The 14030-nt window shown below is 31.4% G+C and overlaps 2 protein-coding genes across 2 annotated transcripts in view; one reads left to right on the forward strand and one right to left on the reverse strand.

Annotated features, from left to right (window-relative positions):
- The window catches only part of LOC118182187 (ran GTPase-activating protein 1-like), a 28985-nt gene extending 17634 nt beyond the window's left edge, over positions 1-11351 (forward strand). The window contains exon 2 of the mRNA XM_035351504.2: positions 7559-11351. Within this exon, the coding sequence (XP_035207395.1) occupies positions 7559-8196 (638 nt within the window). The 3' untranslated portion in view covers positions 8197-11351. The remainder of the gene's footprint in view (positions 1-7558) is intronic.
- LOC146996243 (uncharacterized) lies at positions 3481-4239 on the reverse strand. Its single transcript, XM_085820511.1, has one exon. It carries the CDS (start codon positions 4237-4239, stop codon positions 3481-3483), a length of 759 nt encoding a protein of 252 aa, XP_085676637.1.
- Positions 11352-14030: the final 2679 nt, after the last annotated feature.

The raw sequence follows: 14030 nt of genomic DNA on the forward strand, positions 1-14030 counted from the left end.
ATTACTTTCAAAATTTTGAATCTCAGAAAGATATGTGATATAGCAAAATCATGGCACTTTTGTTCAGAGGCGTTGTGTGCCTGGCGAAATTTTATTCAGGAATGTATTATGGTAAGTGCATTTTATTTTGCTGTTTTTGTTTTGTAGAATGTTATGTTCATTGTTTTTTTACTATGAATTGTTTTTTTTTTTTTTTTTTTTTTTTTTAATTGTTTGTAATTTAGTTTAGTTGGTTGATTTGTGCGCAATGCCTAGATTGTGCAATTCATAGATTTTTTTTAAGTTTAAACAGAATGCTGTGTACATGGTATTCTTTGAAATTTATTGTTGTTGTGTTAATTTATTGAAGCGAGGTGTGCGTAGTTCGTAGATTCCTTCGCTGCCTAGAATATGCAATTTGTAGATGTTTTTTGAAGTTAAAACGTATCGCTGTGTACATGGTGAAATGAAAAGGAAATGAAAGGATGAGGGACATTGGTTGTGGAGTCACAATAGAGATAAATACGAGGGCCATCCAGGAAGTAGATTACGTTTCTGTCTGTGTCCGCTAGGGACGGGGCTAGCGCGGCCATCTTGGGGTCAGAGCGTTGCGCAGCTCAGTCTGCATCTAGCCGTGCTAGTGAGCGGTTCGTGCTGTGCTCCGTTCAGATACTGTGACGGTTTGAAATGTCTGCGTTAATTGAAAATCCCGCGAGCTGCGCTCAGTAATAAGGTTTCTGACTGCAAAAAACTGTAAACCGATAGAAATCTATCGGCAGCTTCGTGAAGTGTATGGGGACAACATTATCACTGAAGGTGGAGTGCGTCAGTGGGTCATAAGATTTCAAAATGGCCGAACCAATGTTCACGACGAAGATCGAAGTGGGAGACCCAGCATAGTGACCGCCGAACTTCTCGAAAAAGTCGATGCTAAAGTCCGTGAAAATCGAAATTTCACAATAACGGAACTTTCTTTGAGTTTTCCACAAATTTCGCGAAGTTTGTTGCACGAAATCATCAGCGAAAAGCTTGGTTACCACAAGTTTTGTGCAAGATGGAAGGCAAGAAGAGGTAACGAAGTGGTTGAAGGCGCAGGCGGCCGAATTTTTCGACGAAGGAATTTCCAAGCTCGTACATCGCTACGATAAATGCCTTAATTTGTATGGTGACTATGTAGAAAAGTAGTATTTGAGTGTGGCTTTCATCTGTATATAATAAAATTTGTTTCCTATACTTTGTTTATTTTTTTATTCCAAAACGTAATCTACTTTCTGGATAGCCCTCGTATCTTCAAGTGGAAAATACTGTTGGCAGAGCTTCAAAGAAGATTTAGAAGTTAGTAATTGTTGTAGTCATGGTCTGCAAGTTGTGCTTAGGCTAACTGTTTGAAATCCAGAATAGGTGAGCGAGAAACAGAATCTACTTCTATTCGGGAGAATGTGTCAGCAATAACATTTTCCCTACCTGTAACATATTGTATATCAGTGGAAAATTGAGAAATATAGTCAAGGTGTCTCAGTTGTCGAGGAGAGCACTTTTCTGCTTTTTGCCTGAAAGCGAATGTTAGTGGATTTTGTTCGGTAAATATTATGAAGTTGCGACCTTCTAACGTGTGCTGAAATTTCCTGATAGACTCGTATATTGCCAGAAGTTTGCGGTCATATGTAGACCATTTCCATTGACTGTTATTCAATTTTAAAGAAAGGAATGCTGTTGGCTCCCATTCACCATTATGGAGTTGCATGAGAGAGCCGCCAATAACAACATCAGATGCATCGGTCCAAAAACTGTGTTGAGCACCAGGAATTGGATGTCTTAAGAGGGTAGCTTTTGTAAGAGCTTTAGCTGCTAAAAATGCCTTTTCGGCATCCTACCACGGAAGAGGATTTTCAGTCTTCTTAGTTGGACGGAATGATTTCTTTTTGTTAGAATGACCTTCGAGAAGCTTAATTAAAGGTGATAAAATCTGCGATAAAAATTTAATAGGCCAAGAAATCTGCGACGCTGTGTTAAGCTTGTTGGTCTAGGAAATTTAGAAATGACATCAACTCCATCTAGAATGGGAAAAATACCTTCTTTTAGAGACTTAATATCCTAAGAAATCTAGTGTAGGAGGAACTCCAAATATACACTTTGAGGGTTTGATTGCTAAACCATAATGATCTAATATTTGAAAGAGAGCTCGTAGATTGTTAATATGCTCTTTGTGGCAATCAAAATATCATCAATAAATGCATATATGCCGATTAGACCTCTCGCCAGTTCATCAATAAACCTTTGAAAAGTGCTTGATGCATTGCAGAAATCAAATTTCATTCGAGTTTTCTCAAAAAGTCCAAATGGTGTGCAAATAGCAGTTTTATGGACATCCTCGGGAGCAATCGGAATTTGATGAAATGCTTTAACTAAATCTACATGGGAGAATATGTTGCACCCGTGGAGTTCACTTGTGAAATCAATAATACTAGGGATTGGATATTTGTCCTTTTTAGTCTGAGCATTAAGGGCTCTAAAATCACCGACAGGACGCCAATGCAATGGCGAAGCATAATTGCTGTTGGATGGGCAAATGTGGCCTAAATCTAACAGATGTTGAAATTCCATATTTGCAGTTTTCAAACGATCGGGTGCAAGCCAACGTGGTTTGACAAAAACGGGAGGGCCAAAAGTTTCAATATGATGCTGAACTGAATGTTTGACAATTTGGTTTGCACAAGGAGCTTGAACAATACGAGAAATTCATTTAACAACTTAGCATAATGATTATTATAAATTACAGATTTCACTGAATATATACTAGCAACATGTAATAAAATACTATAAGAATTTAATTTAAGTATTGTTTAAGTCAGTGCTCTGCAACCTTTTCTCACCTGCAACGCACAAAAAATCTTTCTGGAATTTCGTGGCACACCAAAGAGTTCCGAGTTATCAAGGAAGTGCCGAAAAAATTCAAATGCTGACACACTTACAATCACACACACAACCACACAACGGTGAAATATATAAAAACATTTAAAATAGACATTATTAAGGAAAAAAAAATTGTCATTGTGTATTAAATACGTGATAAAAAGTTGCAAAATGTCAAATACATGTATTTGATTGTGGCACACCTATATCCTACTCATGGCACACCAGTGTGCCGTGGCACACCAGTTGCGGAGCACTGGTTTAAGCGATGATTTCTAAGATCTGGTTGTAGGTTAAAATAATGTCAGAAATCTGCACCAATTATAGCAGTTTGAACATTGCATACACAAAAAGGATAAACAAACTGTTTTCTTAAACCTAAATCTAAAGATAATAACTTTTGTTTATATACATTTATCTTAGTACCATTTTCAGCCAGAAAAGTTTGAATAGGAGTAGTCATTTTATCAGATCTTGAGGCTGGAATTAAGGAACAATCACTACCTGTATCAATTAAAAAATTAATATTGGTTTTGCGATCACGAACAAATAGGCGACGAGAACTAGAAGGTGAGGTGTATATCGCCGCTACTTCTTGCCCTGGAAATTTCCCTGAAAATTGCAAGGTGGAGTATACTTTTTTGCTCTAGAAGCAAATTTTCGGTGGTACTCACATAGATCACTTTTTTCATAAGATTTCTCACAATTTGTTGCATGACGAAAATTACTATTACGAGAATGACTTCTTGAACGTTGTAGAAATGCAAATTCCTTGCAAAGCAATTTTATCTTTTTAAGCAGTTCAGAGTTTAGTGTAACACTTGATGATGCACAAGAATCAGAAACTACTCTTACCTGAGCAGATGACACTTCCATAATTTTATCTGCTATTTCAGCAGCCTTTTGTGTGGTTAGAGGGGTGATTGCTGCTAAAATAGCTTGCACATTTGTAGGTAGTTGCTGCAGAAATAATTCCAAAACAAAAGTATCCGTCATGTTATAATTCTGCGCGTGTTCTGCACGCCGCTGCATAACACGTAAAAGTTCAGACGTCTTTCGATCCCCTAGTAAGCGACATATTTCCTGTGATTTACTTTCACCACAGCAAGAAATTACTTCATTCTTCAGTTTCCCATATGGATCCGTTTGGTCAGGAGAAATGATGATATCCCTCACGGTCATAGCGATGTCGGGAGGTAAATGCACCACACAGTAGTTATACTTGGTTCTGGATTCTGTTATAGCCTTTGGAACCGCTAATTTAAAAGTAGATTCCACCATCGTGAACCATAGAGATGGATCAGAAGGAATGAAAGGAGGTATTTTCACAGCTAATATTTCATCCATTGTTTATGACGTCTGGATTAGTTTCATTTTCATATTTTGTCCAAATTCCAAGAAACGATCAAAAGATGTGCGTTGTCCAACGTCGATCACCAATGTAGGAGTTCCATGGTGAAGCAAGACACAAGTATAAAATATATAAACTTTATTTAACACATCAATAATAACATTCCGATGAGAAAGGGAATTCCCGTTTCATGCACACTGCTCTCTCCTCACCATCTGCCGCTCATCCGAGGCGGGCATGCGCAGAACTCACTATCTAAATTTTTTGTTTCGGATTTTTAGCTTAAATTGTGTCTTCAAAACGGTTTTTGCATATGCAAAAACTGCATTTTTGGAGACATTTTAGGCTTAAAATTCAAAATGCAGACAAAAAATTTAGGTAGTAATATGGCGGCATGGAATTTCACGCCAAAAATCTTTGCCTACTTGAGGGTGAATATAAGAGTAGTTCCAGTTTCTTCTTAGGTATTATGGTTTGTTTATGTTCTTAGGAGGAAAACTAGTACAGTGGATCCTCTAACTACTAAAGAATATAATCGGGCTGAACAGTTTTGGGTAAAAGCTGTTCAAAGGGACTTTTTTTCTGAGGAAATTAATTGTTTGAAGAATGGCAAGCCTTTAACAAAATACTCTTAAGTTATTCTTAAACCCATTTTTAGATTATGAAGATGTATTGCGAGTGACAGGAAGGCTTGAGAAAACTTCTGTATCTACGGATGAAAAACACCCTATTATACTACTGCCAAAATCTCAACTCACTGAATACTGATTTGGGAATCCCATAATAAAGTATTTCATTCCGGCGTATCTCATATGCTGGTGCAGGTGAGAGAAAAATGCTGGATATTAAAGGTCAGACAAGTTATAAAATCTCTTCTAGGTAAATGTGTTATTTGCAAAAGATTCAGCATTTCTCCGAGACCAGATGGTTGCTCCATTACCCAAGTGGAACAATCAGCCCCATTTACAGTAATTGGGATCCATTATGCTGGTCCATTATTTGTGAAAGATAGTAAAAACAAACAATATATTTTGTTAATAATGTGTTCTGTTACTGGAAGTGTTCATCTGGAACTAGTTAGTAATATGATGGCAGATGCATTTTTTGTTTGCCTTTCAACGTTATGTATCTCGAAGAGGGCTTGCAAGGTAAAAACCAAGTCATCGGTTATTTAGATGTCCATTAAAACTTTTGTACAATTTGGAACTTCAGAACTAAAGTGTGAAAGTATAAATGGAATTTCTATATGAAAATCTTCAGTATTAATTTACAAATATATATTGTGAGTATATCTTTTTATGGCTGTTTATTATTTTTTTGAATTATTCTGTTAAAATTTGTAATTCTACTAAATTCCATGCACAAGTTTAATAATTTAAAATGTGATTAAGTTCACGAGGTCATGGTATGCTCTCTTAGGGGGCCATTGAATAATCTTCTAAAAAAAAAAAAGGTGAATACAGTCAAATACCAAAAATCCGCCTACTCCTGAAATCCGCGTAGCCTCTCAAAATATAAACATTCAGAGGTTCGGTTCTGGAAACTGCAACATTGAGTACGAAATATCGAAGAAAAAATACTTACCAAATAATGACGTCATAATTACCGAATAATAATGAGTCATAATGGAAATACCAAATTATTAACATCATGATAAAAGTTTTTTCCCCCTCTAATCTGCATCAAGGTAAGAAAGCAGACAATTCATTCAACTCCTCTCTCAAGTTCAAGATTTACGTTGTTGTATTTTCTGAGTTTTGTTATTTCACGAGATTATTTAGTGCTGCCTTTTTTTTATCTGGATGTTTTGTGGATAAATTAAGAATATTTTAAATTTCAGCACTTTTTACTACAATTACAGATAAGAAACACACTCATGATTTTACTGCTTCCAACGTTGAAAAATGTAAACACATTGCATTGACGGTAATGCAAAAAGTGCAAATTCTGCAAAAGATGGAGACAGGTGCTACTCCTTGGTTTATAGTAGAATCGTATGGAACTGCAATATGATTGTGTATGATATATGGGAAAATAAAGAAAAGCTGTTGAAATTTTACAGCAACAATGATTCTAGCACCAGAAATCTTTGCATGGGTCGAAATCGGCAAACCTCGATGCTGTGTATATATAATACAATGAATAATATAATTAATTTATAGTATATGTAATAATAATTTAATACATATAAGTTATTGCAATAATGTATATAGTAATTTAATTATATGTATCTAATATGCCTTACTTATTTTGCACTTTTAGTCTGAATATTATGATTTAGCTTTTCTATGCTAAAATCCGCACAAGCTCTGGCTCCAAGCTTTGCGGGTTTTCTGGACTTCTACTGTATTGCTTTTTTTAAATTTGGATAACGTTATATTTAAATTGCCTAATGTTCCATTTAATTTCTCTCTTGTGTATGGAAGTTGAGTGTTTTGTAGTATGAATGTATACTGTTTATATACAAGTTTGATGAACCTCCCTGTGGTTCACCGGGGGGGGGACAAAAGTTGTTAAAAAAAATGATCATGTGAGCAGACAGCGTGATTTACGGTCATCTGAATTCTTTCCGGGCAGGCCTTGTGGCAAATGTTTATGTAAACGAATCTTTAGAATTCTTTGTGGCTTATTTTTTGGCTTACTAGGCTAGCTTTTTATTTCCTGTTTCTCAGATTAATTACGCTTGGATTTTTCAGTCTAATATGTTCTTGTGTCTGATGTGAATAAAAATAAGAAAAAACTGGGCAACATGCTCTTCATTCAAGAATCTCATTTAATTTTCTAGTTATACCATTATTTTTTTCATAAACTGCATAGGGATCACGATGTTGAACAATTCGAAAAACTGTGCCATGTTTATTATATTAATGTATTTAATGCACTTCAGCTAATTATATTTTTATGAAAAATTGTATTTAAATTATATTATATTTTATTTTTTTTTAAATAATCTAGAATTCCAAAAATTTTGCTTCTGCATAAACTAACATTTCAGTGCTTCCATGTTAAAAACCTGTGTCAACATTTGAAATTTGCACATAATAGAATGGGAATTAGTACAAGAAAATAAAATTGTTCTTTAAATCAGAACTAAGAATTGCCTGTTGATTATTAAACTATGCAATTATGTAACATATATTAAAAAAGTCATGAATTATAAAGTATTTGAATATTTTTATTAAACTATGCAATTATGTAACATATATTAAAAAAGTCATGAATTATAAAGTATTTGAATATTTTTATTTTGATTTAGGTGCTAAAATTTATTCTTATAAAATTTCATTCATCATTCTTTTTAATATATCTGACTAGGGGAAGATGATGAAAATGATGAAGATGAAGATGATGATGATTATAATGAGGAACATGTTGAGGAAGAGGAAGAGGAAGAAAGTGATTCACAGGATGAAATTTCTAATAAATCTTTGGAAGATGGTAAAACTTCATTACATCCATGTCCTATATACAAAGAGAGCAGCATCCATGATTTTGTACGTCATCCAACTTCAGGTATGCTAGTTTCCCTCCACGATGCCAATGAAGATATCTTATCGCTGCTTCCTGAAGAATCATCAGATTTTGATTATGTGGAGCTATTTTGTAAAGTATGTTCAGTTGTAGATTTGGATAATGAAAAAGTTAAGTTAGCTGCATATAAATTTGCAGATGATATTCTTTCTAAAGCTTTTAGTATTTGGTCAAGTGATGTTTCTATATTTAATAACAACTTTTTGGTTGGTATTGGGCTCCTAAAAGGAGAGGATAAAAAAATGAAAAAAGATCTCGACATTAGTGGTATTTTAGTAGTTCTTGACCACGTTGTCAGACAACCTTATTTTCTTTCTTCTACAAAGAGCTTGTTGCAGTTTTTCTTATCCCAGCCTTTGCTTTATGTAACAGCAAATAATAAAGCCAAACATATACTGATGCAAACTTTGTACCAAATTTAAAATTCCTTGTTTTCAAATCAATTTTGTGCATAGATTAAACATTGTCTTTCATCGAATTTCTGGGAAACTCCATTGTTATCACTCATATTTTCTTGTCATTTAATGAAGTTTTGGCCAATAAATAACATATTTAAATTAAATATTTCAACATTTTTTTAAGTATTTATGTATAGAATCATTAAAAATAGAACATATTGAAATTTAATCATCAACTGATACTACTTTAAAACTGGTGTGTATTTCTGGCATAATTTTTCAATTGCCTCTGAATTGTGATATTTTCTTCTGTGATATATTTTAGTATATATTACAGATAAACAAAAGACACCGACTGGGAACAAACAAAAGTTACAAAAGCATACGAACATCAGTAAAAGTAGATGTTCTAAATTTTCTGTTTGATATTTGCTAGTCTAAATTAGTTGTTAAAAATGGTGTGGGATCTGTATTGAACATTGCAAATGTTATAGGAATGTGAAAAAAATATCAATTTTAATGAAATGGAATATATAATCATTAGTTGTAAATTGTTTGGAGTTTATTTACTTTTTCAGTTTTTACATTTCAATGAATGTATGTTCATGAATTAGTTCATGAATTTTTAAAAATTTACTTATTATCATTGTGACAATAATGCCACATAAGGAAATGAGGATTCAGTAAGACACTTTATATCAAACAATTTTCGCCAGAAAGGCTTCCATTGACTTATTGGCCACTATTAAATTGTGTTATTTATCTCTTATAGCAGTGTTCTTATTTTCAAAGTAAGGGCTGTTGCTGAAAAGTTTTAAAGTGTGTCATTTTCTTTCTTTCTTTTTTTTTTTTTTTTTTTTTTAAATTGAAATAACTAACTCAAGAGCAATATTGGTACTTCGTTGTTATAGTAGCCCTCAACCTTATTTAGCAATTTTAAATTTATGCCAAAATCTCAGCTATAATTTTGCCAAGTTCATGAAGCATGAATGTAAAAATAAACAACATAATATATAATAATAATAATGATGATAAACTCGCATGTTGTTTCTTAAGAATATTTGTGATGAACTCTTGTCCTTATTGTTAATATAATATCACATATAATTGTTCCAGTTCCACTTTCACACATATTAAGCTGTTTGGTTACACCATTTCATAGAAATTAACTCCTCTGCTCAAGAATGCTTAATCTAACAGCAATGACAAACAATATTCTGGAACTGCTAAACCAATTTCGAACATGTACGCCCATCTTTATTTTGCATTCGAACATGTACACCCTTCTTTATTTTGCAGTTTTTAATATTACATCTCCATTTCGTGTCATTGTTAACATAAAAAGTTTCATGTTGTGGCCATTTTCATGTATTAGTGTGTTAAAAACTCCACATCATTACATGGTAATTTAAAGATTGTTAGCGTCATGTTAAAAAGAAAAAAAAAAAGCAATGAATATATTTTTAGTAAACAATGTGAATTCGAAAAACTTATCAAAAATGAATATAAGAGCATGTGGCGAGAGCAAAAATGCAACACAGTGCTAATATAAGATCATGTGGTGAGGTATTATAAGAACATGCAGTGAGATTTTGGCAGTATTGTAAATAGTGCAGTACTTCTTTACTATAGCAAAGAAGCACTGCACTCTTTCTTATGTTCAGAAAAATTTCTCTGCAGTCAAAACTAGCTGACGATAAAAATATGTTTTCTCACTAAAAGTATCAATTCGGAGCATTTGGAGAAAATTTTAAATTAATATATATTTAACTAAAAGTAAAATATGAATATAAAAAATTAGTATTTTGCTATGATTTTAATTTGTAAAGCATTTTAATTTTATTCAGATTCTGATTATCCATGCTTTTATTATATTTGTAGCTGAGAGTCATATGTATTAACATCACTGATAAAATTATTTGAAAAATTATTGTGCTTTAAGTTACGCATATTTTAAAAACTGGGCATCATTTGTGATTTGATACATGAACATTCTTTGACAGATTGTCAAAGAGAATTCATTATTTCAAACATTATATAGTAAAATTCAGTAGATTTATATGTTTTGCATTCATAATTGTCAAAGTAAAAGTTTTCCTTAAATATTACCTGTTAAAGTTAATAATTAAAAATAATTAGCTTCGTTTTCATTATAACTCTTGTTTTATATAACTTTTTGACATCAAATAATATTTAAGTATTAAAAAAATGCATCTGAAAGAAAGGATGTTCATAAGGATATTTCATTTGTAATTATGAATTTTTTTATATTTTACGTATGTGAATATTCACTGTTGATATATAAATACAGTTCTGTACTAAATTCAGTTATTTTATAGTTGTTTTATTGAAAATTTTGTTTATGGGCACATAGTTTTTTGTAGAAAGTTCAGTTATGTTCTGCTGCATTTGTGTTGTGTGTTAAAATTATAAGTACATATTTTGATACTGTAATATTGTCTTGGCAATATAAAATAATTTATTTAAACTGATTTACTTCATTGTTCACTAAACATATAGTTCATGCTGTAAAGAAACTTTAAATTTAGTTACCTGGGATAATTTCTGGTCCCTTTTTCCAAAATAAGGTCAGAATTGCTTTTGAATTCGCTGAAGAAAGATTACTGTTTTTTAATTTTGACAAGATTGCAAGATTTTTAATATATGCATATATTTTTTAATTTTATTTGGAAAATAATGAATTTATTATTATTATCCTTTTAAAGCATTATATGTCGAAGGAAAAAATTCAAAAAATAATGCTAAAGTTTTCAAAATTGAAATTTTTTGTGTTTTAACATCATTTAATGGTAAAGATTTAATTTTGTGAGTTGGCAACAATAGATGTCATATTGAATTTTTTAAAAATGAAATATTTAAAAAGTTAAATAATAAACCCTTTTTATATTGTAAACTGATGTTTTCGTATTGCAGTTTTTATGATCAAATTAATTCTTAATTAAATTGCAAAAAATTATAAGACACCTTGAATCATTTACTAGTGTTTGATTGAATTATTTGTTAGACTTTTACTTCTTGTACAAAATAAAGAAAACATTGTAATTACGAAAAGTTTCAGATTTTAACAGAAATATCCATTTTGGCTATTTTTTCGGGTGATGCCTGTGCGTATGGACAAAATGAAAGATTCTTTATTCCAATACAGCTTATAAAATGGGTTCAGACTGGATCTTTTAATACTTTTGTATGTAAGTATGTACATAAGTATCTCGCATAACTCAGAAATGATTAGCTGTATCATGTTAAAATTTTGTGTACAGAATTGCTATAACATCAAGTTATGCACCTCCCCTTTTAACACAATCGGAAGTACCAAAAGTATATAATATATACATACCCACCCTTCTTAGTCGGCTTTTATTTTTACAATGGTTCATTGTAAACAATTGCTTCCAATTACAGAAGTGTTTTAAATAACGAAAATATTCATGTTTTGGCAGTTTCAAATTTAAAAAAAAAAAATGTTTTTTTAATTTTGTTCAAGTAACAATCTAACTTTTGATGCAGTCTCCTGGTTCATATTTGGGAAAATTTTATGTTTATTACTAAAAGATAAAAATGACAAAAATTGAGCGGCACTTACCTATTGACAAACATATGCCACTTACCTATTCAAAAGACCAGCTTCCTCTACCTAAGATTCATATACATTTTTGTAAATGGAAATTAGAAATATTTAAGAATCATTAAATGAAAAGGAACTATCAGCAAGTAAAATAAAGAAATTATCTGCCTTCAATTTTGACATATCACTCTAGGATGAAAAGAGAATTACAGTAAAAACCTGACTATTCAGCTTTGAACTATCTGGAAAATTGAAGTAACAAAAATATTTTTAAATTTTAGAATCTCCATTTTTAATGATAGAGTAAGCAAATGAGAGACTTTATAGTGCCATTATGAAATGCACATGAGAACTACAATTCAGAGTAAGCAAAAATTGTCACCAAGAAATGTGATGTTTTGCTAATAATGGTTACGTACAACATCACACACACACACACACAAAAAAAAAAGTCTGCTTTAGTTTTACGTAAATATGAAATTTTTTATGAACCTGTTTGGTGTTTCTAAAGAAGAAACTAAGTTAACTGCTATTTATCTTTTTCCCTCACATTTTGAAACAATTATTAAAATTTTGAACCTTTGCTAAATGGAGCAGCATGCAATAGAATATTTAAAAAATTACGGAATCCTGGTATCAAGAAAAATATGTATGAAATGAGCACAATAAGCTACTTTATTTGAAACCAGATAAACAAGGGCAATACAGCATAAAAAATTATGACAAAAGCTTTAAGTTTTTTTTTTTTATTTTTTTTTTTTATGCTATATCGGTATCTAGTATTAAATAAAATGCAACCATTTCTTTCAGACCTCTGCGGGAATGATTGGGACAGGTTTGACAAGCTTTCCGCCAACTGTTGCTGATGGGATTGCATAATTGGATTAGGTATTCTTTCATACATTTAAGGTGTATGAAAATACATTAGCTTTATCTAAAATGCATTATTTTTACAAAATTTTACTAAATGTTAAATGTAGGCTTTTAATAGTAAAGCTGATAACAAATAAGATGGATTTTTTTAAAAATAATTTTTAACCAAAAATTTCTTCTTCCATTGATTTTTTTTTTTTTTTTTTAACCTGATTTTTACACACACATGTATCTAGAATTCTTACTTATGTGATAGCCCAAGGTTTCTGGATATTCGAGCTTTTATTGCATTACTATTTAAACATAACTATGAAAACATATTTGAGATTAAAAACAAACTTTCTAAAATTTTTCAGATTTAAATTATGAATTAAATCCTTCAAATATTTAATGAGACTTCAAGAAAAGACAATTTATAAAAAAAATTGAGTTTTCAAGAAATTTGGCTTGTGAGCAGGGTGAATGTTGGTTTGTAATAATTAACCTTTATAGGAAATAATTCATAAATTTACTTGGTGAAAACTTGGAATTATCAAAGTTCAAGTAAATCCAAGCCCTACTGTACACGTATGTAATCTTCCATGATTTCAGTATAGTAAATTATTTTAGTATTTGTATATTGTTCAGTTTTAGTAACTTCATTTTATGCTATGATAATTTTGACTGATAATTCTGTTGTTGGATTTGGTTACCGTCTTTATTTCAGTAATGCACTCAATTTTCTTTATGCAAATTTCTCATATGGTCAGTTAATTGATTATGAAAAATGCACATGAGGATTATCATAAACATCTCAAAAATAATCGAGTAATCAAAGTATCACATCCACCTTAGTTGAAGTCAACAAATTTTCAGAATGTGCTAAACTCTGGCAGTTGTGCTCATAACAGTCCTTCAATCAAGCAACTCACCATTTTCATATGCATTCTTTTTATTCTATTCCAATGGTTTTATAACTTTTCCCCCCTTAATTTTAAAATAGGCACTTCTGGCATTTGTCAGCAGTGATAGAAACTGCAGTAAAATTTCTTCAGGAATATAGAATTTTATCACACAGTCTCTACATGGAACAATGACGTGATGCATTTGGTAAATAAGCAGTGCTGTTGAGGTTTGCACGATGTCAAGAATCGAATTCTCTCCGTCTGTCTCTCTCTCTCTCTTTTTTTTTTTTTTTTTTTTTTTTTTATGTGAAGACAGGTCATTGAGTATTTGAGAAGAAGAATAGTGAAAATAAAAGTAACAAAGATTTAGAAAAGAGTGAGTTTTTTTTTTTTTTTTTTTTTTTTATGTGAAGACAGGTCATTGAGTATTTGAGAAGAAGAATAGTGAAAATAAAAGTAACAAAGATTTAGAAAAGAGTGAGTTTTATTTTTTTAATGCATCACATAATTCTTAT

Source organism: Stegodyphus dumicola, chromosome 7, assembly GCF_044657685.1.
Source record: "Stegodyphus dumicola isolate Sdum_Otavi_A_Nest chromosome 7, ASM4465768v1".
Classification (NCBI taxonomy): domain Eukaryota; kingdom Metazoa; phylum Arthropoda; class Arachnida; order Araneae; family Eresidae; genus Stegodyphus; species Stegodyphus dumicola.